At 39.4% G+C, this 22,504-nt stretch overlaps 1 protein-coding gene across 2 annotated transcripts; it reads left to right on the top strand.

Annotated features, from left to right (window-relative positions):
* Positions 1-858: 858 nt before the first annotated feature.
* Positions 859-20,594, top strand: LOC108700245 (phostensin). 2 transcript variants are annotated; one of them, XR_005963915.1, is made up of 5 exons: positions 859-1,195; positions 2,560-3,909; positions 14,632-14,824; positions 18,266-18,345; positions 18,470-20,594. XR_005963915.1 is itself a non-coding variant. In XM_018233270.2 (4 exons), the coding sequence occupies exons 2-4, from the start codon at positions 2,650-2,652 to the stop codon at positions 18,487-18,489; spliced, it is 1,473 nt and encodes a 490-aa protein (XP_018088759.1). In that variant the 5' UTR covers positions 859-1,195; positions 2,560-2,649; the 3' UTR covers positions 18,490-20,594. The 2 variants fall into 2 exon arrangements, 1 of the variants encoding a protein (XP_018088759.1); XM_018233270.2 differs by lacking the exon at positions 18,266-18,345.
* The last annotated feature ends 1,910 nt before the right edge of the window (positions 20,595-22,504 follow it).

The following is a 22,504-nucleotide window of genomic DNA, read 5'->3' as shown; positions in this document are numbered from 1 at the left end:
ACATATGGCACCTAAACTATACAGTGGGCACAAGTATAGGGCAAAATAACAACTCTATTTTATTTTATAAAGCTTTCCCAGGCTTGTGTAGTGTAATGTACTTGGTGCTACATATGCGTCCATTCAACTTTAACTTGCGCCATATGCAAATTAGGCATCACTAGCGTAACTTCGCTTTGCTTGACGAAGTAACGCTATCACAACTTCGCTACCTTTCGCCTCCCTGAGCGCAATTTCGGATTTTAGTGAATTAACGGTGGCCTGGTGAAGTGCGGCAAATTGCGGCGAAGCCAACGCTGGCGCAACTTCGAAGGTAAGTAAATTTGCCCCTTAGAGTCTATGCCTGCATTAAAATGTAAATAATCTGAAATGAGCTTTTGCTTAGTATTTTTCCATTAGCTCCATCCTGTCTCCCACTGTTGTGGTTATTTACACCATAAAAGTATGCATATTGTACAGCACAGCGGGGAAGAAGCCTGAGCACTCTAAAGATCCCCCTGTTCTTTCAAACTAACTTCAATGTTCATTGTTCCTTCATTGTATCTATTTTGTATCTTGAGTGTGGCAAATACAGAATTTCTAAATGTCTTTTAAAGTGGATATTCTAGAACTGTCTTGGCTATTTTTTTTTTTTTTAAAAGGGAATTAAATTAATTGATTAACAATCACATATCAGCATTTACTCAAGACAGGCAAAGCCAATCTGCCTTACCAATGTCATTAAAGAAAGTACAGTTCTATGTAAGGGTTAACTATTCTGTAGTATCTCCCCCACCATCCTTCCTCTCTCCACCCTCCCCCTTTAATCTTAGCATTATGCATAGCTGGAACCTCACCCTCCACCCCCCCCCCTCTCCTTCTGTCTGATTCAATCCCTTCTTCCTACACTCCCTTCTCTTTCACTCCCTGGGAATTCCTCTCCAATGGACGGGTTGCCCATGCTATAAGTCACTAGTCTTTATGTTATACATCTGTGTTTGCTTTAAGGGTCTGGAGGAATTGAAGTTCACTTAAAGACGACGTGTGACGCTGTGGGACTTTCCACAGAGAAACACTGTATATTCAAATCTTTTTGGGTGTAAGTTTAACAAAGGAAACTGCTCAAGACATTCATTTCACTTCTCCTAACATCACGGCATCCTGCTGAGATATAGGATGTATTAGAGGGGATTGTGTCTGCTTTCTCACAATTAAGGTATGTAATATGTCTTTCTGTATCCTGGGCGCTTCTGCATGTCATATCACAAGTACATACAAGTACAATGAGATCACTCTGGTGCACTCTCACTTTGTATATGCCACCAACTTGTTCCATATTCTGTGGTGCCTCTATATAAATTGTGATTCCCATTTCAGTAAGTATTTTATGAATAAGAGAAGAAAATACTCAGGTTTACTTTCCTTTGTATACTGTATTTATGTAAGTCATTACCCATCTTTACAGTATATTTTCCGAATTGAGTGTTATTTGATCTATAATAAGCAGCCTCATACATCCATACACACACACATACATATATAGTAAACATGCTTCTCACTATAGCTTCTGTTTTAGATATCTTTGCATTGAAAGCACTTCTGTGTATGCAGCTGACAATTTGTTGCCTTTGTCTTTACCTTCCCTGAATCTCCAAACCATAGCATCTGTACAGCTCATCTGTTTTCTGTAGAACTGTCAATTTATTTCACTCTTTCCTCTTTGCCTACTCATTTCCTTCGGGCATCTCTGATTTATTTGTATTCATTTCTTCTGTTTTGCCCTTTCTCCCATTTAAAATGAATGCTTTATATTTCTTTGTCTGGTTCAGCAGTATGGCTATCTGTCAGTCTAGACAATGTAATTTGGTTGCTCCAATTGTTCCACACTTCTATACTGGAAGAGGTTCACAAAGGCCCAACATGGAGAGCAGAAATTTTTAATTTGCAAGATTTTATTTGTACCACAAGCCATACAGATGTGAAAATGTTGATACTAATTATTTCTAAATTTTAATTCAAATATTTAATTCACTTTATAATGAAAATACTTTCAGAAACAGAGTTACATTAACAAGACCCTTACTTGATATAAAACACTGCAAAATGTTTGCTCTATACATTTAATTAAGCCGTCTAACCCTGTATTTCAGCCTTTTCCTACCCCCACGCTGTTCTCTTTTTCCTCTACGTAGCCCTGTTCCTCTTTCTCTTCTTCTCCAATGAACTCTATACATGCTTCTCTGTCTTTATATGCAATTTGACATTATAAGTTTACATATTTTGTTACTTTTTTTTTGTTACTTTTTTAAGTCCTATTTTATATATTGGCTTCCAAATCTCATCTCTGTTCCATTTCCCCATGTGTCTGATTTTTTTTTAGTTTTAACACCAACACTGTATCTGTAACACTGTAACACCAAATTCTGTATATTTTAGTTTTTTTATTCTTTTCACTCTGTACCTTAATTTCTTCGATCTATAGTTTTCTTTCCCTGTTGAATTATTATGTGTCCTGAAAATAACTATCCCAAAAGTTAATTCATATCTTCTACCTCTCTCTCTCTCTGGTCTCTGACCTAGGTCCACCACCTCAAACATGCCTCCTGGACATAGCCAGAGTAAATAAAGGTATCCTAAGATAGGACCAACACCAAGTCTTGAATCCATCAAATGATGGAGGTCCCTGACTGGAAGGTTCACCTTTTGGAGAGGAGACGAAAAGAAGAAGACGAATTAAAGAAAAGAGAAAGTGAAGAGGAGGAACGTCTTGCTAAAATGCCAGCATGGAAAAGAGAAATTATACTGAGGCGAAAGGCAAAGGCTGAAGCAACTGTATTAGCAATAAAAGCTGAGGTTGATGGAGGAGAGCAGGAAGAGAGCACAAAAATGGCGAGTGGAGTTCAAGAAGAAAAAGAGGTGTGTGTATTAAGTGAGAAAATTGGACCAGTTCAGCAGAATCCATTTATTCAACAGGAGAAGCAGAGAAGGATGCCTGTGTACTCCTGTTTGAGGAAAACTCTTCCAGAGACGCCCGTTTCGCGCACAGTTCGGACAGATGATATGGTCCGAGGTTTGAATGGCACCCATATGGAAGAGGAGCAGAAAGCTCCCAAAGAAGACATAAATTCAACGCCTGATGAAGGCACAGGGATTGTTAGCAGACTTTTAAGCCGATTTGGACGTTCATGGTCAGAAGGTGAAAATGGTGGGTCAAGTGTGCCACTGGTAAATGGGGAGTTAGAAATGATGTCTAAGACACTTTGTTCAGATACTGTTAAATCTGATAGTCAAGCTTCTGCAATGCTTGCTCAACAACCTCCTTCTCCTTCCTGCCACAGGGCTGCCACGGGAAACCAAACTTCAACTCAGGAAACTTCTCACTCATCTCTCACTCCCCCATACACATCCACTTCCTGCACTGAATCTGAAATAGACGTGCTCTCACCCTGCATGGCCTCCATGGCCAAAAGTGGACTCTGTGCAAAGCTTAGTATTAACGAAGAAGCCAAACCTTTTCCTTTTCAATTACGTCCATCTTCACCAGCTTCTTCTAGACAGATAAAACAGACTATTCAATCTTCAGTAGCTCCTAACAGACCTGAAGTCTCCAAACATGGCACAGGGCAAGTCAAAGAGGATGGAGAAGGGGGCACAGCCCACAATAAAGTTATCTGCAGTCCCTTTGGCAACAAACAAGGGACAATTGAAAGCCAAGCTATGCAAAGGAGGAAAGGCAATACAATTACAGTTAACCCACGTAAAATGGCTGGTTGTGAAAATGGTTTTGTTGCCACAGAGACTAGGGCTCCAGTTCCTAAAACAGATTCTGGTAAAAAGCGTTATCCAACAGTTGATGAGATAAAAGTGATTGGGGGCTACCAGGCTATAGGCAGGTCCTGCTTGGCCAAGCACTCCCATGACAAGAAAAAGGTAAGAATGTTGTTTTAATCTAGTGCATTCATTTTGAAATTTTTACTGTTTTAGTGTTGCGATGTGTGCAAAGCCAGCGCTGGTTAGTGAATTTGCCCCATGTGTTTTGCAATTTGCACCATAAGAAATTTCATCCCCCCCATGTGGTGGTGCATACCAGGTCATACCCCGTGGTTCCTCCAGAATGTGTAAGAGAACACAAAAGACTTAAAAGTGGGGCGATTACCCTAAGAAATCATTACAAATTATTTTCTGCATGCATTATATCAATCTTATTTCCTTCACTCTTTTGGAATCCACAATTAGAGCACATAGGTGAGTGCCATTTTGTGAACACTGTTATTAAGGCAAATTTTGCATCATCCTAGAGTTTTGTTTATGCACCAGAATAGACACTTGATGCCAGTTTACATGCACTGGCTGCACAATTAAAGATAAAGAGAGGGGGAATGTGAGAAGTGCAGTGACATATAGGAAGTGCAGAATGGAAAGTGAAAGTTATTGCCTGAGGCATAGAGGTGGGGCAGGCAATATATGATTGACAGCTGAGATTTTTACGTACCCTTATAACTGGTGTGGATGTGTTAATTAAAAAAAAAAGAATTCAGGTTTCATGTTTATTTTAAGAGACTTGTAGTTCAGTCAGCGCTCACCAACATATCAATTCAATAGTCGCAGGTGCACGTGTACTGTGGTCCACTTCCCATCTGGATTATAATATTCCAATATATAACACAGCACCACAGATGCAGGATACCTAATTTAAAAAGCCTTTATTGGAACATATGGCTCATGACCTGTTACAGAGCAAGGTTTCAGGCCTACTCTTGACCCATTATCAAGCTTGATAAAGGGCCGAGAGTAGGCCTGAAACTTTGCTCTGTAACAGGTCATGAGCCATATGTTCCAATAAAGGCTTTTTAAATAAAGTGTCCTGCATCTGCGGTGCTGTGTTATATATTGGAGGTTCATGTTTAATTTGACAAGGACTTTATATGTCTGGGTGCTTACAAGGCATTAAGGCAGGTGTTAAGAAAATGGATACCTTGTGAGTTGCAATCTTTCCCAGTAATAACATCAGGGTCGGACTGGGGGGCCCTGGACTGCTGGTCCAGGGTCCCCCTCCGGCCCCCCAGCCCCCTACTGCGATGCGCCAAGCTCAGCGCGACTGTGCGAATGCGCCGCTCGGTGTGCATGTATGAACACCGGCATGCGCGAGCGGCGTTGCTCGACACGCATGCGCGAGAGGCATGGGCAAAAACTTTTTTTTTTTTTAAATGTAAATTTTGGGAGAGGGGGTCTGGCCCGGCGGGGGCCCACCAGGTTTTTTCCTGTGTCCAGCGGGGCAAGTCCGACACTGAATAACATTGACACTGGGCACAATTTTTAACAGCCAGTTTGTAAGACTATACGTGTTGTTCAACAGATTTTTGATCTGGTACATGGAACATAGTGCGGTTTGCCATGAATAAAAGGCTCAATAATATGTGTATGGGAAATTTTGCACTCCTTAGTTATCCAGCACTTGTGGCTATACCCATTGTAAATGACCCCTCTAGATTTTAAAACATTTAAATCCCTGTATGAAAAAACATTTTCATTTACAGTTACTTTAGATGATAACCATTCCACTCTGTGATGTGTGTAATTTGCTTTTTCACTGTGATCAGCACTGACACCTCCTTCACACATCACTTTTTCTCTCCTGTGTCATTGCGTTGTGCAAGATCATGTCAGATTTACTCTTAGAAATGCTGAGTACTATACCTACAGTCAGATGACAAACACTTGAAAAAGCACTTTCAGACGATTTCCATATCAGGCAATGTAAAACAAAAAATCTGTAGCTGCCCCCCTAGCAGTGCTCTCCATCACCCCATGTGCCATTGCTCTAAATCAGTGATCCCCAACCAGTAGCTCATGAGCAACATGTTGCTCTCCAACCCCTTGGATGTTGCTCCCAGTGGCCTCAAAGCAGGAGCTTATTTTTTAATTCCAGGCTTGGGGACAAGTTTTGGTTGTATAAAAACCAGATGTACTGCCAAACAGAGTCTCAATGTAGGGTGACAATCCTCATAGGGGCTACTAAATGGCCAATCACAGCACTTCTTTGGCACCCCAAGAACATTTTTCATACTAGTGTTGCTCCTCAACTCCTTTTATGTCTGAATGTAGCTCACAGGTTCAAAAGGTTGGGGATCCCTGCTCTAAATAATATGTACTTTTTCTCTTTACTGCTTTCCCCTTTAATCCATACAAAAGCTGATTTAAGTTACTGATTCAGTACCCTTCAGATCAAGTTGACAGCTAACCCTCCTGTGTATGGGCCCTCCCAGATGGCTGCTCAGATAGATATCTGGCTAAAAATTTGGCATATATCTATCGGACTGGCTTAAAGGGATACTGTCATGGGAAATTTTTTTTTTTCAAAACACATCAGTTAATAGTTCTGCTCCAGTAGAATTCTACACTGAAATTGATTTCTCAAAAGAGCAAACAGATTTTATTATATTTAATTTTGAAATCTGACATGGGTTAGACATATTGTCAGTTTCCCAGCTGCCCTCAGTCATGTGACTTGTGCTCTGATTAACTTCAGTCACTCTTTACTTCTGTACTGCAAGTTGGAGTGACATCACCCCTCCCCCACCCAGCAGCCTCATCAGCAGAACAATGGGAAGGTAACCAGATAGCAGCTCCCTAAAGCTGGCCATAGACGCAAAGATCTGATCGTACGAATCGATTTTCGGAACGTGTGTGGAGAGTCCCGACATTTTTCGTCCGGCGGAGATCGGTCGTTTGGTCGATCGGACAGGTTAGAAAATTTCTGTCGGCTGCCGATAATATCTCTGCGTGTATTGCCGATCGCACGATTTTCAGTGGGAGGCTGTCACTAGCTTTGGTTGGACATAGATATCGTACGATTGCTGTCAGGGGCAGAACATTGCTGATCTGTTCTTTTACTAATCTGACTGGTAAGACTTTGATCTGAATGGTTAGTGGTGGGTCGGGAGATGGGAAAGTCCGATCGTACAATGATTCGTACGATCGGATCTATGGCCCGCTTAACACAAGATAACAGCTGCCTGGTAGATCTAAGATCAGCACACAGTAGTAAAATCCAGGACCCACTGCGACACATTCAGTTACATTGAGTAGGAGAAACAACAGCCTGCCAGAAAGCAGTTCCACCCTAAAGTGCTGGCTCTTTCTGAAAGCACATGACCAGGCGTAATGACCTGAGATGCACCTACACACCAATATTACAACTAAAAAAATACACTTGCTGGTTCAGGAATGAAATTTTATATTGTAGAGTGACTTATTTGCAGTGTAAACGTTGTAATTTAGAAATAAAAAAAGACATCATAAAAATCATGACAGAATCCCTTTAAATTTTTTGGTTCTGTAGTGAGACATACAGGAAGTTAGGTAATTCTCTGCATTTCTTTATATGGACACAAGTGCACAGCGGACATGGAAACCACATTATGAGAACAACACTTCTTTTTCTGCAGTGTACAGTATTAAGCAAAATAATGAAGTGTTGTTGAAAGAGGAAGGGGATTTTTATATTAATATATTAGCTTTTAAGTGTTATATATAGTGTATATATATATATATATATATGTATATATATATATATATATATATATATATATAGTCACATTACTGGCACTCACAGGATTTAGATATAGACAAAAAAATAATGAAAAAAGTGCAAGGTTTATTCAAGCAGACGTTTCGGTTCCTCGAGGACAAAGAAAGGTTCCTGTATGGAACTGAAATGTCGGCTTAAATAAACCTTGCACTTTTTTCATTATTTTTGACTTTTTTTGTCTATATATAAATCCTGTGAGGACCAGTAATGTGAATAGACTGTTTGAAATTTTTTACTGCAGCACCCAGGTAGTTGACTAACTTCATGATGTGCAGCCTGTACCTGCCGTTTTATATCCTTGAGGAAGGTCCCATTGTGGACCGAAAAGTTGGATATGCATCTGTGAATAAAATTCATCACTTTTTTTCACAAAAATATTGGAGTGCGGGTCCATTTACTATTATGTACTAGAAACCTTGACCAACGCACCCACCTTGAAAGAAATCCAGTAAGAGTGTGCTCACCAAATTGACTTATATATATATTAGTAGCCCAATTTGCTTGGAACCCCTGCCAACCTGGCAACCCTAGCCTACACAGCAATATTACAACTTAAAAAAAAACCACTTGCTGGTTCAGGAATGAAATTTTATATTGTAGAGCGAATTATTTGCAGTGTAAACATTGTAATTTAGAAATAAAAACGACATCATTAAAATCACGACACAATCCCTTTAAGCACATAACCATGTAATCTCCAGAAACAAGCGCTAGCATTAGAATGGGATGTTCAACATGGCACCATCATTGGATACTACCTTTCCAACTAGTCATTTTGGCAAATAAACCTCCGCTGCCTCTGAAAGCAATGACAGGGCAAGAATATTAGCTGAGAATTAAACTAGATGAGTTTCAGTTGTAAAAAAAAAAGCAGCTGCACATAAGCCAAACATCAGCAGTTGAAATGTCAAATGTTGGCTGAAGTGCCATAAAGGCAATTGGAAAGTGGGGCACATTTTATGGAGTGATGAATCACACTTTGCCGTCTGGCAGCCTGATGGACCAGTCTAGGTTTGGCAGATGCCAGGAGAATGCTAACTGCCTAATCTGGTGGAGGAAGAATGATGCTCAGGGCTGTTTTGCAGGGTTTGGTCTAAGGAAAGCATTTCAGGAGAGTTGTTATGGTTATAAAGGCAGGTTCAATGTCATATTAATACCCTTGGTTTCAGAAATAATTGTTGTACAGCATATGCCATACAGCGCATATATAGAGAGTTACAGATGTATTTGTCCAGCCACTACCATAACTACCTCATGGGGGGGAGACAGGACATTGCTTGGTCTGCCGTACAGTTCCCTGTCCCAATCCCCTTCTGCTGCTTTAAATCCCTCATCCAATACAAAGAAGTCAGTGGGCAGGTAGGGGACTGGTTGGAGAGAGAAGAGGGTTCAATTGCCCCCATCATCCAAAGATTTTTATTTTTTTTGCAAGGAGACCTGGCTCTTAATATATACCACTGTGACCAACGATTTTCAATAAAATATCCTTCTCAGCGGCTACTGTATTTTGTATAAGAGGTTTTCATCCTTGATTTGTGCCGAAAGCCGTAAATGACACTTGATCCCTGCTTATCATTAAGTACTAAAGCGGTTCTATTTTGGATAGCTTAACTGTTATCTGTCATGCCATGTCAGGGCATTGGTACTGCACGGCTACCAATACTGCAAATATTATTTTTATTAGTGGTAACTAAGCAGATCTATAGCAAACAGTTTTTTAAGAGCCGTGTAAACCACTAGAGTGAATAGCAAAATAAGGGTTGATGATGTTTTGTAAACACACGAGCAATGGTGTATGTTTTGTCTTCATTTAAGCATTAAATGGAAGAGGGAATAATGGCATCTGTGTGTGACAGAAACATGCAGGCTGGAAAAGCAAGAAGTGGAGGGGGCCTAGGGTGTGGTGGGGGGGGAATGTATTTATGATGGAGACAGCAATGAGCGGGGATGTGTACTCAGGGCCGGATTTACATAGCAGTCGCCCTTAGGCCCGCTATCATTCGTCGCCCCCTTCCCTTATATTCGATCAAATTTTTATCTTGGGACCAGAGCAATGGGGATTGGCTTGCAAGAAATTTAAAAATCTATTGTATCTACTGCGCATCCCCAGTGTTTATGAAGCAATGTGGGTGTGCAGCATGCCACCCCCTAAAATCCTTGACGGCCTCTCCACAAATCCAGGCCTGTGTGTACTCAGATTCAGGGGATAGACAGCTAACAAATTATTGTTTATAAATGCGGTAATAAAAATGTATTATACATAATGATGGGTGTTTGATGCTGAGCTTTGCTCTAACTTTTGTGTGCTTTACCTCATGTTCACAAATCCAGAATATAATAGAATGGTTACATCATATGAAAATGCCAAAGCAGGAGCATAAAAATGTCATTGAGGCAACAAATTATGTGTTTACTATCTGATGAACTATTGTTACCTCTAGTTCTGTCCCATCAACCTTTTGCCTTTTGGGACTGATAGCCCTCCTGGTAGCCAGAAGGCACACCAGAGATCTTGTCTATGGAAAAAAAAAAAAAAACGGTGGGGTCTGTCTCCACAACTGTCTCTAGATGGATCAATCTGATAAAATCACCACTGGAACTACACAAACTGACATTCCAAACCAGAGGCAGTGCTCTGTCCTTTGGTGTCCTTGGGTTAAAAATTCCACTTCCCAAGCTCTCTTTCCACTTGTTAAGTATATATATCTCTCCTTCACTCTTTCTTCCTTCCTTGTTTCCTATCCCTATATTTTTTTGGTATACTGTAAAATGTAAAAATAATGACCTTATTTGTATAAAAAATCTCCTTGAGAGGTGCATCCTGCCTGTGGGTCGCCAGCTAGACCGCCGTGATACAGAGGAGTAAGGGGATGTATTGGGGAATATGGTGCATTTAATGTTCCGAGAGTAGGAGTTATTTGTTTTCAAATATATGTTTGCTGACTTGTGAAGAACAACTTTGCAGCAGTTTAAACCTCTTTTAAAGGGATACTGTCATGGGAAAAAAAATTTTTTTTTTTCCAAATGAATCAGTTAATAGTGCTGCTCCAGCAGAATTCTGCACTGAAATCCATTTTTCAAAAGACCAAACAGATTTTTTTTATATTTAACTTTGAAATCTGACATGGGGCTAGATATATTGTCAGTTTCCTAGCTGCCCCCAGTCAGGTGACTTGTGCTCTGATAAACCTCACTAGCTCTTTACTGCTGTACTACAAGTTGGAGTGATATCAACCCCTACCTCCCCCCCAGGAGCCTAACAACAGAACAATGGGAAGGTAACCAGATAGCAGCTCCCTAACACAAGATAACAGTTTTCTGGTAAATTTAAGAACATCACTCAATAGTAAAATCCAGGTCCCACTGCAACATGTTCAATTACATTGAGTAGGAGAAACAGAAAGCAGTTCCATCCTAAAGTGCTGGCTCTTTCTGAAAGCACATGACCAAGCAAAATTACCTGAGATGGCGCCTACACACCAATATTACAACTAAAAAAAATACACTTGCTGGTTCAGTTGCCTTTAAGAGCCAAATTTCCGTTTTTTAACCGGAAATTCGGCTTTACTAGGTTGCGTGAGCGCAATTGCGCCCTCCGCACTAGCGTTGCAGCCTCCCCCCTGGAAATGTAATCAGGATGGGGGGGGCGGCATTACTGGAGCTGCCTCAGGCGGCAATGTCCACAGGAACGGCGCTGATCGGATCTTTGCATCTATGGCCAGTTTAAGACAAGCACTCAATAGTAAAATCCAGGTCCCACTGCAAAACGTTCAATTACATTGAGTAGGAGAAACAACAGCCTGCCAGAAAGCAGTTCGTTCCTAAAGTGCTGGCTCTTTCTGAAAGCACATGACCAGGCAAAATGACCTGAGATGCACCTACACACCAATACTACAACTAAAAGAATACACTTGCTGGTTCAGTAATGACATTTTACATTGTAGAGTGAATTATTTGCAATGTAAACAGTGTAATAAAAACGACACCATAAAAATCGAGACAAAATCCCTTTAAATCGTTTTCTAGATCATTGAAATAACTGTGCACCGGCACTCCAAGGGTTAGTGGAGAGGATGGTTACGGACAGCTTGTAGAAGAAGAAACAAGGCAGCTAGAGTCAGGGAGGGAGGTGAGGCAAAGAAGGGGGAAAAATCTGTGGCATTGGACACAGGGGACCTGCAGTGGAGACAGACATTACTGTGAAATACTGCACAAAAGACAAAGGAGAAGACAAAAACTGAGAAATGAACATACATTTAAAGGCAAAATGAAAAGATCAGAGCAGGATAAAGGGTAATGGTTGGAGAAAGGGTTGAGATTAAAATAGAAAATGGGATAATGAACTCTTTTATTAACCATTGAGCAGGGCCAAAAGATACAATAATGAGATTAGGGCTTTGTGACTGGGCACACGTCTCTGTTACTCTTCCTCACACACATCACACACAGTGACACCTCTAGTCTTCTATTTTCATGCTCCCTTCTTCCCCTCCCTTCTTCTTGCTCATAACCCCCCCTTAATTACAGAGATGGCTCAGCTGGCCGGCCTGTGCCCATTCTTTCCAGTGACCCATAATGACGAAATCTTGTTAAGTGGCAATCCTATTAAGATTAGCAGATCTTGGCCATTAACCCTGTGCTGGTTTGCTAATAATTTCTTTACAGTTTAAAGCACTGTAACACAAAATACAGCTTGTTCTTGCATAGCTTTACATGTTGTAACAGTCACAGCCCCTAGCACTAAAACTTAGTCAGAAATTCTCAGAACTACAAAACTAAGAAAAGTGCCCTGCCTGCAAAACAGTTGAAACGCCTGAACATGCCTATAGTTTACTGCTTGCTATTTTGCTTAGCACACCTCTTTAAATAAAGCTGCTTATTATTATCATTATTATCATCATAATCTTGTATTAATATAGTGCTGATTCATTTATACAGCAGAGAAGAAGAAGAAAATGATTTTTTAAAAATTTGAATGATTTGCTTAAAAGGAACCGTATGGGAGACAGCCTTCCTGTAATTCAGAACTTTTTGGATATCAGGTTTCTGGATATACCTGTTTGAAAGAGATATTAAGATTTATAGATATGGCTGTGAGAAGGGGGATGTTTGTTTTTTTTAGGAATTATGCCATATTCTGCCTGTAGCAGTAACATGGTAATTGGAATTTGAATTGCAGAAGCCAATAATTACGAAGTGAAAAAGCCCCAGGGCAGAACTTTCTGCAAATTAATGTTTATTCAGACAAGATGTTTCGGGCAACAGGCAAGGAAGTGATGTGACATCCTCTGGGTGTGTCTGTGTGATTCAGGATTCAGTCCATGATGTCACTGTGAGTCCCCTAATATTCATTTTAGTTTATCTCCGCAGTGTAAGGAACTGCCCACTTCTGGGTCTACCAAAGATACCGTATAATATAGAACGGGAATGCCCATAACCTCCCAACATTTGAAAATTGTAAAGAGGGACAAAAACATTTTAGGGCAACACCCCCTAATTACCATGTCCATTTTACAAAATTTGGGATTATGAAAGTTTAGCAGATAAGCTCTGTAGAACATAATGGTATTATCAGTTATCCACTATTTAACCTGTGCCATATAGTCTGTTTTTCAATTTCCGTCATTGCTAAAAAGCATCTTGTTTATATGAACTATAGTAGTGTTTCTGAAGCAAACATATCAGTTACCACTGCAGGGCAACACTACATGATATTTTTATTATTTTAAAACACTTTCCTTTTTCTGTAACTGTTCCTTTTTTTTAAACTTTTTATTATTTAATAAAGATGACAGATTGTGGATAACAATATTTGACAAGTTATCGTCCCATACATTATTAAATGGAAACAACAATAAAGATTGTTTCTTCAAACTATTTCCCGTAATTTCTTGGTTTTAGAGTGTGTTCAAAAAATTATAAAGAGGGGGAGCGGCAGTTCAAGTTGTTACCATTGGTTAGTTCCTGATTTCTGTAACTGTTCCTTTTAGCTGTGAGTCCCAGTTCTCCCAAGAGACCTGCTTATCTTAAATAGCTGGATTTGTATCTTTGCTTATCTTAAATTGTTACAAAAGTATCCGAGTGCAGCTGCTCAGAGTTCTAGGCTCTCTGTCAAAAAGCCTCTTATTTTAATTAAGTTTCAGAAAACTCTGGACATTTCAGTAAGAAACTCGGGACTGCGGTCTGAGCTGTCAAAATCAGGACTGTCCCTCAGAAAACGGGACAGTTGGGAGGTATGGAATGCCCAAAATATGTTGCCATTAGTCTATTTGAAACGTAATGCATTGTGAACAAATCAAAGTTTCTTACTCAGGCAAAATTAACCTCTGTAAAGGAAACAAATATATCATTAGTACCATATAATACATACGTGTATCAGCATCCTTCAAGGAAATATTTCAGTCTTCAAACCTCTAGGCTGTAGTGTATCAAGAGCCATAATAAAAGGTCCTCTTTGTAACATTCGTTGCCGACCCTCAACCATCTCAAGAACAGTCCACTTCATCTGTGACACTTAAGCTGGCCATAGATGTAAAGATTATCGATTATCTCGAAACGATCGTACGAATTGTCCATCAACTAAAAAGACCAATTTGCCAGGAAAACAAAGGGGAGCTGCCTGCTTGTCCCTGCAAACATAGATAGATTGCACTGGGACCGATAAAGATTTTTTAACCTGGCCGATCAATTTCCTGACAGATGTCGGACGAAAAATCGTAAGATGTACGATCTTTCGAATCCCACTAACCGCACGATAATTTGACGGATTGGTCGGACTTCGCCAAAAATCGGTCTTTTGGCAAGAGAAATCTTTGCGTCTATGGGGAGCTTAACTTTATCTGCTTTAAAAATGGAAATAAAATGTTCAGTGGTAGGTGCCATCTCATACTGCTTCACTGTCTAGATGCCAGCTGTAATTGTGCATGCTTCCTCTGTACTTACACTGATATATAAAGTATTAAATACTCCAGGTCTGTCTATGCATATGTTAAATGTTCTTGCCTTTAACAGCTTGCAGTTGAAACTATCTCACCTACACTCCATTTTCTCTTTTATTGCAGTTAAATATCTCTTTCCCTGACTCTGAATTGGAGAGTACATTTGAGTATCCCTCGGAGAGCTCCCTCTTAGCTGAATTTGGACCCCCAGATGAACCAGAAACGTTTGCATCCCCTGCTCCTCAAACTGAAGATGATGAAGAAGAGGACATTGTTTTGTTAGGAGGTATCTTGAGAAGAAAAGCCCTTATAGTGGGTAAGCTGGAGAAAAATATTGAAATACTTCTTCTTTTTGCTCTCTCACGTGCTTTGATTTCTTAAAGGAAAACTATACCCCTCAAACAATGTAGGTCTCTATAAAAAGATATTGCATAAAACAGTTCATATGTAAAACCCTGCTTCATGCAAATAAACCATTTTCATATTAATATACTTTTTTAGTAGTATGTGCCATTGGGTAATCATAAATAGAAAATTGCCATTTTTAAAAAATAAGCTCTTATGATTCATGGTGCACACAAACAAACCATACTTGTTAGGTCACATGAGCCAATTAACAGACAGAGTTGTGTCTTTTGCTTCCCCACTTCTTCCTGTTACAGTTGGGGGCACATTTACTATTGGTCGAATATCGAGGGTTAATTAACCCTCGATATTCAACCCTCGAAGTTAAATCCTTCGACTTCGAATATCGAAGGATTTAGTGCAATTTGGGATCGAAGGAATAATCGTTCGATCGAACGATTAAATCCTTCGAATGTAACGATTCGAAGGATTTTAATCCATCGATCGAACGATTTTCCTTCGATCCCAAATTGCCTAGAAAGCCTATGGGGACCTTCCCCATAGGCTAACATTGGTGCTCGGTAGGTTTTAGGTGGCGAAGTAGGTGGTCGAAGTTTTTTTTTAAAGAGAAGTCGAAGTAGCCAATTCGATGGTCGAAGTAGCCAAAAAAGATACTTCGAAATTTGAAGTATTTTTTATTCTAATCCTTCACTCGAGCTCAGTAAACGTGCCCCTTAGAGTTGATTATTTCTGGTCAGGTGATCTCTGAGGCAGCACACAGACCATCTCAAAATGGTGGTTCAAGGGAAGAGATGTAAAAGGGCAATATTTACCTAAATATATATTCCAGTTTGGTAAGATTCTTTAATATGCAACTTAATTTGATATAAACTCAGTTGCTCACGTGTTCATTTTAGGGGTATAGTTTTCCTTTACAATTGATATTGTTGCTTGCCTCTCTCTGACAACCTCATCACGTGTTTCACATGGGCTTGAGAGTTATATGATAGCTACAACAGGTAAGAGACCTGTTATTGAATATTCTTGGGACCTGGGGTTTTCTGAATAAGGGTTCGTTCCATAATTTGTAACTCCACTCTTTAAGTCTACTAAAAAATTATTTAAACATGAATCAAACACAATAAGATTGTTTTGTCTACAAATAATTAGGATTAGTCACAATATATCTTAGTTGGGATCACGAACAGGCACAGTTTATTAACTGAGATGCAGGAACATTATAATTAGAATGCAGCCAGGGTAAATGACTTGCCAGTTTCATTTATAATGTCCCCCAGAGGGTGAGTAAGAGAAATTCAGTGCTAAGTTCTTGTAACACCCTCCCCAGGAAAAAGGTATAATCAATTAAATTGAATCTTTAATAACTCCCCCCCCCCATAAAAACAAAACATGTCATGTATCATGTCATGTATTATGCCCAGAAATCACACAGCAGGATAAATGCAGTACAAATGTCATGAGTAATACAGATCAGAAAACATATCAGGGCACATTAAGGGGCAGATTTATCAATATGTGAGATTAGAACTCACCACAGAAAAATGGTGAACTCAATTGATATAAATAATTCTAAAAATCCTATAGGAATGAATAGAACATGGGTGGATGAATTATGTTGCCTGTGCATTTCGAGTCGGCAGCTTATTGGCCCGTGTGTGGGGCCCCCCCGACGGGCTTCCCCGATCGAGATCTGGCCGAAAGTTGGCCAGATCTCGATCGGATGGGACTAAAAATCTCGTCGGATCGTGGCTGCATCTGTTCCTTGATGCGGTCCCGCGATCCGACCGCCCGTTCCCATTCGTTAGGGTCTGATCGTTGGGCCCACCTCAAAGTCAAGGACTTCGCAAAACGAGCGGATCACTCCGTATATGGCCACCTTTAGTGGGTATGGATTTCATATTTGGTTTCTTATCGTTTAGTATGACGTAGAAAGTGATATTCTGAGACAATTTGCATATGGTTTTCATTTTTTATTATTTGCATTTTTTGAGTTATTTAGCTATTTATTCGGCAGCAGTTTGCAATGTCAGCAATGTGGTTGCAATGGTCCAAATTCCCCTAGCAACCATGCGATTTGAATAAGAGACTGGAATATGAATAGAGAGGCCTGAATAGAAAGAGGAGTAATAAATAGTAACAATAAGAATAAATGTGTAGCCTTACAGAGCATTGGTTTTTTTTTTAGATGGGGTCAGTGACCCATATTTGAAAGCTGGAAAGATTCAGAAGAAAAAGGCAATTAATTTAAAAAGTATAACATATAAATAATGAAGACCAATTGCAAATGTGCTTGGACATTCAATAACATTAAATGTAAAAGTTACCTTAAAGGGGTTGTTCACCTTCAAACAACTAGTTGTTTTCAGATAGATCACCAGAAATAACAACTTTTTCCAATGACTTTCTATTTTCTATGTGTGGCTGTTTTTCTAATATTGAAGTGTAAAGTGTAATTTTTCACCTTCTGAAGCAGCTCTGGGAGGGGAGGTCGTCAACCCTGTAAATTGTTCTAAATGGATACATTTTTTTGATACATTTTTTATCTTTGTCCCTGCTGAGCAGAATCTCTGAGTTTCATTACAGGCAGCTGTTAGACTTGATACAATTGTTGCTAATACTCCAGAGATGCTGCTGAGAAATGGATCAACTCAATGTTGCAAAATTGTAACAGATTAGAGTCTGCGCCTGAATTACTGAGCAGCCAGACTCAAATACCAGAGACACGAACATTCAATTTTATACTTAGATTTTGGAAAAACAGTAAAAAATAAATACTGTAAAGTAATTGAAAAAAGTCTTTATTTCTGGGGAACAATTTAAAAACAACTGACTTGAAAAAGGTGTTTGGAAGGTGAACAACCCCTATAAAGGTGAACCACCCCTTTAAGGTCTATAACATGTATTCTCTATCACAATAAGAGTTTTTGGCAGTGGCAGAACTACAGGGGGTGAGGAGGTGCGATCACACCAGGGTTCATACCCCCTTAGGCCCGCTGAAAAGTTCCCAGGCCCCGCGCTCCGTAGATACGTTACTGATTTTTGGGGGTATTACCTCCTGGGTCAGCAGCAGCCTACCATATTAATCTTACAGCAATTATTACATTTACGCCTCCTGAACTCCCTTACATCTCTTCTCCATTCTTTTGGTTCAGCCCTCTAAGTTAAAATCCCAGTACAGCCTCTTTGAAATTAGATTGGCTTGTGGGAGGTCCAAAGTTCACTCTCCAACCAATCGGATATCAGCTATACCGGTACTTAAACAAGTGAACACCAGCAGAATGGATGTTTGCAGGCATGCTGCAGGGGTTTTTTTTATTATTAACATGTATTTATATAGTGTCAACATATTTTGCAGCTCTGATTTTTTTTCCCCTCCTATTTTGTTTTTCAGGTATTAGATAGGTTTGGGGAGGCTTGGCCTCCCTAACCTTAATGCAAATCTGCCCATGATAGATTCTATGGTAGATTCCGGTAATTTGAAACTTTCTGGATAGCAGTTTTCTGAATAACAGGTCTCACACCTGTATTATACAAGCCATTCACATATATTTAATTCTGCTTACGTTTTTTTCCCTGCTTTATTTTTGCATACCAGATGAGTCCTGCAAACGTTGAGGGGATTTCAGGAATAATCTTGGGAGCGCACAAGAAACCTGCGGAATTTCCATTCTTACAAAAAGGGCATTATTATACAACAGAACCTGTTGCAACCTCACCATGGTCTAATTTACCAATGATTATTGGTTAAACAGGACGGTAACAACTGATAGCAGCTGGAGGATATTGTGTTAAACATCTGATGAGAAAAACATATTTTTGAAACTGAATTATGCTGATTAGCAAAGGCCTACTGGAAATGACAGTGAAACACTTACTGCTTTCCACTGCATTATTAAAGATTACCAAGTTAAATAGTACTTACTAAAGCAATCTTTATCAATGTGGCCCTGCTTGCTGCAACACAGTTTGTTGGCAATGGTAATATATCTTACTAAAGAAGTTTATTCACATTTCTGTGTAAACTGAGAAAGCAAGCGACCGTAATCTGTTCTCTAATTCATAAAATTGGCACAGGTAGGGTTAGTTAGCTACTTCCAGTATATGCCCAGTTACTAGTGTAATGTTTAAACATGCATAGAGCTGAAAAATAGCTTCACCTACCTAATTAGTCTTCCATTGCTAATGCTGGCTGCATATGCTGAGGTGCTGGATATCTGAACAATGATCTGGGTGCTCATTAGAACAATAAGGCCACACAAACGAATGTATATTAATCAATCCCCTCTTTTTTTGCGTTTCTGTTCTGACCAAAACATCCCTCAAATCGTCACTGTAGGGTATGTTTTTCCATTCCACCCAATCAGCATTAGATAGATGACACCAGAGGATGGGTTGTTTTATTTTGTGAAAGGAGATCTAAATTGAACAAATATGTTGGTGTAAACGTATTCAGTGTGACCCTCTGAGCACTTTTGTAGTGGTGTCTGAGATATAAGCTTTCAGCTCAACATCTCTTATTGCAGGCCCAGAGCGTCCGCAACCCTAACTGTCTATGTACTTGCTGGATTTGGATAACCCTCTTGATGCTGGCTCTCATTTGAACCAAAGCCTGGTAATAGTAGTCTAAAAATGCAAATATCTCATACCAAAAATAGAAAATGAATGACAACTTCAAAATGCTCAGAGAAGCACCTGGAGTAAGTTTACACCAATTACACCCCTTTTAACACCCATAAATAATTGTTGATTCTTTTCACACACCTGAACAAGGAATGTACACCATTCCATGTAAAATAAATTATTGATGATTGCCCATTATTAAACCTGGTGGTAACAAACTGTTTTTGGCATTGTTGCAAATAGAACCATTTACATCTATGGGGTTTATCTTACACTGCACTAATTAGTGATGTGCGGGCCGACCTCGCACACTTCTTCGTGGGTTGCGGCTGGGTGCTCCTGCTCTCCCTGCCTGCCACCATCAAATGATGGCTTCCAATTTCCGGGTTCGTCTTTTATAGACGCTGTGCCTGCTCGCCACACCCCTTTTGTGACATCATCTGTGGAGCGGTGCGGGTCTATAAAAGCAACCCGGAAGTGCAGATGCGGGCGGGTGCGGGCCAAGGGGGGCCGGGTTAGGGTCGAGTTTGGGTCAGAGAAATCCCGACCCGCACATCACTACCACTAATGTAAAATGGTAGTTGCCTTCCAAACACTTTTTAGCTAATGGTTTTCAAAGAATACACCCAAAACAATGATTTTCTCAATACCCCCAGGCTGGGATGACATAAAAATCATACTATTTGCTTACTCCTCAATAGAGCTGGTTTCATAGAAAAAAAATGATGTACTTGGCAAAAATGTCCCTAGGAAAAAACTGGCTTTTTCTTTTATTAGGTTTTCTATGATTTAAGTTTAACACCTTCAGGTGTTCCCCTGTCACAGCTATGTAAGCCAGGTTTCCATCTCCACTGTTGCACATTTTTTGATACATTTTTTGATACATTTCTTGGCAGCATTAAAGAAAAGTCAGCAATGTGTCACTTGTAACAGTTGACTATTGTAAAACTCAGGAATTGTGCTCAGTAGGGCTGAAGTTAAAGGGATACTGTCATGGGAAAAAATGTTTTTTTTTCAAAACGCATCATTTAATAGTGCTGCTCCAGCAGAATTCTGCACTGAAATCCGTTTCTCAAAAGAGCAAACAAATTTTTTTTATATTTAATTTTGAAATCTGACATGGGGCTACACATATTGTCAGTTTCCCAGCTGCCGCCAGTCATGTGACTTGTGCTCTGATAAACTTCAGTCACTCTTTACTGCTGTACTGCAAGTTGGAGTGATATCACCCCCTCCTCCCCAGCAGCCTAACAACAGATGGCGCCTACACACCAATATTACAACTAAAAAAATACACTTGCTGGTTCAGGAATGAAATTTTATATTGTAAAGTGAATTATTTACAGTGTAAACAATGTAATTTATAAATAAAAAGTACATTATAAAAATCATGACAGAATCCCTTTAAGAAACGTATCAACGAATGTATCAAATGTCAAGAGTTTAGAGTGAGTGTCACCCCTGGTAAACATGACAGGTTAAAAATGAAATTTAATTAAAATTAGTTAACTCCGCCCCCCACAAAAATGTTTTTAGAAGGTAAACTGCAACTTTAAATATGTTATAGCCACTTATGTGCAAACACTAGTTTAAACTAGTAGAGTGAGTGTCACCCCTGGTAAATATGACAGGTTAAAAAATTAAATCTCAAATTTAATTGAAATTAGTTAAAATGGGCCAGTGGCCCAGACATAAAAAAGCTGCTAAATAAAAGTCATTTTCACATTAAGCATGAAAACTAAATTATTTTTTTTCATGAAAACATCTATACCTGTTATAAATGAAGTTAAAGATTGTAGCTGTCAATCATACATTGCCTGCCCCTCTCTATGCCTTAGGCAGGCAATTACTTCCACTATCCATTCTGCATTTCCTACATATCACTGCACTCCTCACATTGCCCCTCCCTCCTCACAGTCTATAATTGTGTAGCCAATGGGAAGGCATGGGCATCAGGTACCCCATTCTGGTACATTCTGGTACATACTATGTCACGACTGTGAGGTGTTTCAAAGCTTCTCTTAATAACAGTGCCCACAAAATGGCTACTGCCTGCTTGCTGTGATTGCAAATTCCAAGGCTGATGGCAACAAAGATTTAAATAATATCTACAGTATAACGAAAGTTTATTTTGCTTAACAAACACAATAGATAAGAATTTGGAAATATTTCGTAGGGTGACAGGTCCCCTTTAACTCTGCCCCCACAAAAAGTTTATGGGAAGGTAAACTGCAACTTTAAATATCTTATAGCCACTTATGGCTAGTTTGACTAAGAGTGTTTCCAACAAGTATTAAGTGTTTTTTTTTTGTGTACTTTGAAATGTTTGTATTTTTTGTAAAGTATGTGCTGTTTATAAAAAAATGTAAAAAACAAACAAAAAAAACCATTCATGCTTTAAATCTGATATACTGTATATGAGGGTAGCTAACCACGTATTAAGACAGAGGGGGAGAGCACTCTTCTCCAAAAAGAAAATATACTCTTATTTTTACTGCATAATGAAAATTAATTCTCAGCGACTTGAATTCACAGTAAATAGCAATATCGCTATTTACTAGCCAAGACTCCAATTCCCACATCCTTGGTTAGAGCACAGCTCACTACCGATCAATAGTATGAGTAGTCCGAACAAGCTGTGGAGAGAATCACAAGAGACCTATACATACTGCTTTCAATAGCAGATACATTTGTACTCAATTTTAACATTACTGATGATCTAAAATGTATACAGGATACTTGCTCAGAAATACATTGCAAAAACTCTGGTTGGACATCCCCTATTAGTGAAGAAAGTAAATATCAGATGAAGGCAATGGATTGTGCCCTTTTAGCTTAATGGGGAAAAAAACCTAAAGCTTAATTATAAATAATATTTCCTCTTACAGAAGAAGAGGCTTTGGATAAACTGGTACATTTTAATGTACCTACCATGAAAGGGATACTGTCATGGGAATACATGTTTTTTTCAAAACGCATCAGTTAATAGTGCTGCTCCAGCAGAATTCTG

This window comes from Xenopus laevis, chromosome 8S (assembly GCF_017654675.1).
Source record: "Xenopus laevis strain J_2021 chromosome 8S, Xenopus_laevis_v10.1, whole genome shotgun sequence".
NCBI classification, from domain to species: domain Eukaryota; kingdom Metazoa; phylum Chordata; class Amphibia; order Anura; family Pipidae; genus Xenopus; species Xenopus laevis.
The sequence above is the reverse complement of the archived record's forward strand: the minus strand, read 5'-3'. Positions and strand labels throughout refer to the sequence as shown.

What these genes read in the sequence shown, in the direction of transcription:
- LOC108700245 (XM_018233270.2), top strand. Translation starts at nt 2,650, where the DNA reads ATGATGGAGGTCCCTGACTGGAAGGTTCACCTTTTGGAGAGGAGACGA. An exon ending in ACTCCCATGACAAGAAAAAG is followed by an intron (nt 3,910 to 14,631) that starts GTAAGAATGTTG and finishes CTTTTATTGCAG; the next exon opens with TTAAATATCTCTTTCCCTGA. An exon ending in AAGAAAAGCCCTTATAGTGG is followed by an intron (nt 14,825 to 18,469) that starts GTAAGCTGGAGA and finishes TTTGCATACCAG; the next exon opens with ATGAGTCCTGCAAACGTTGA.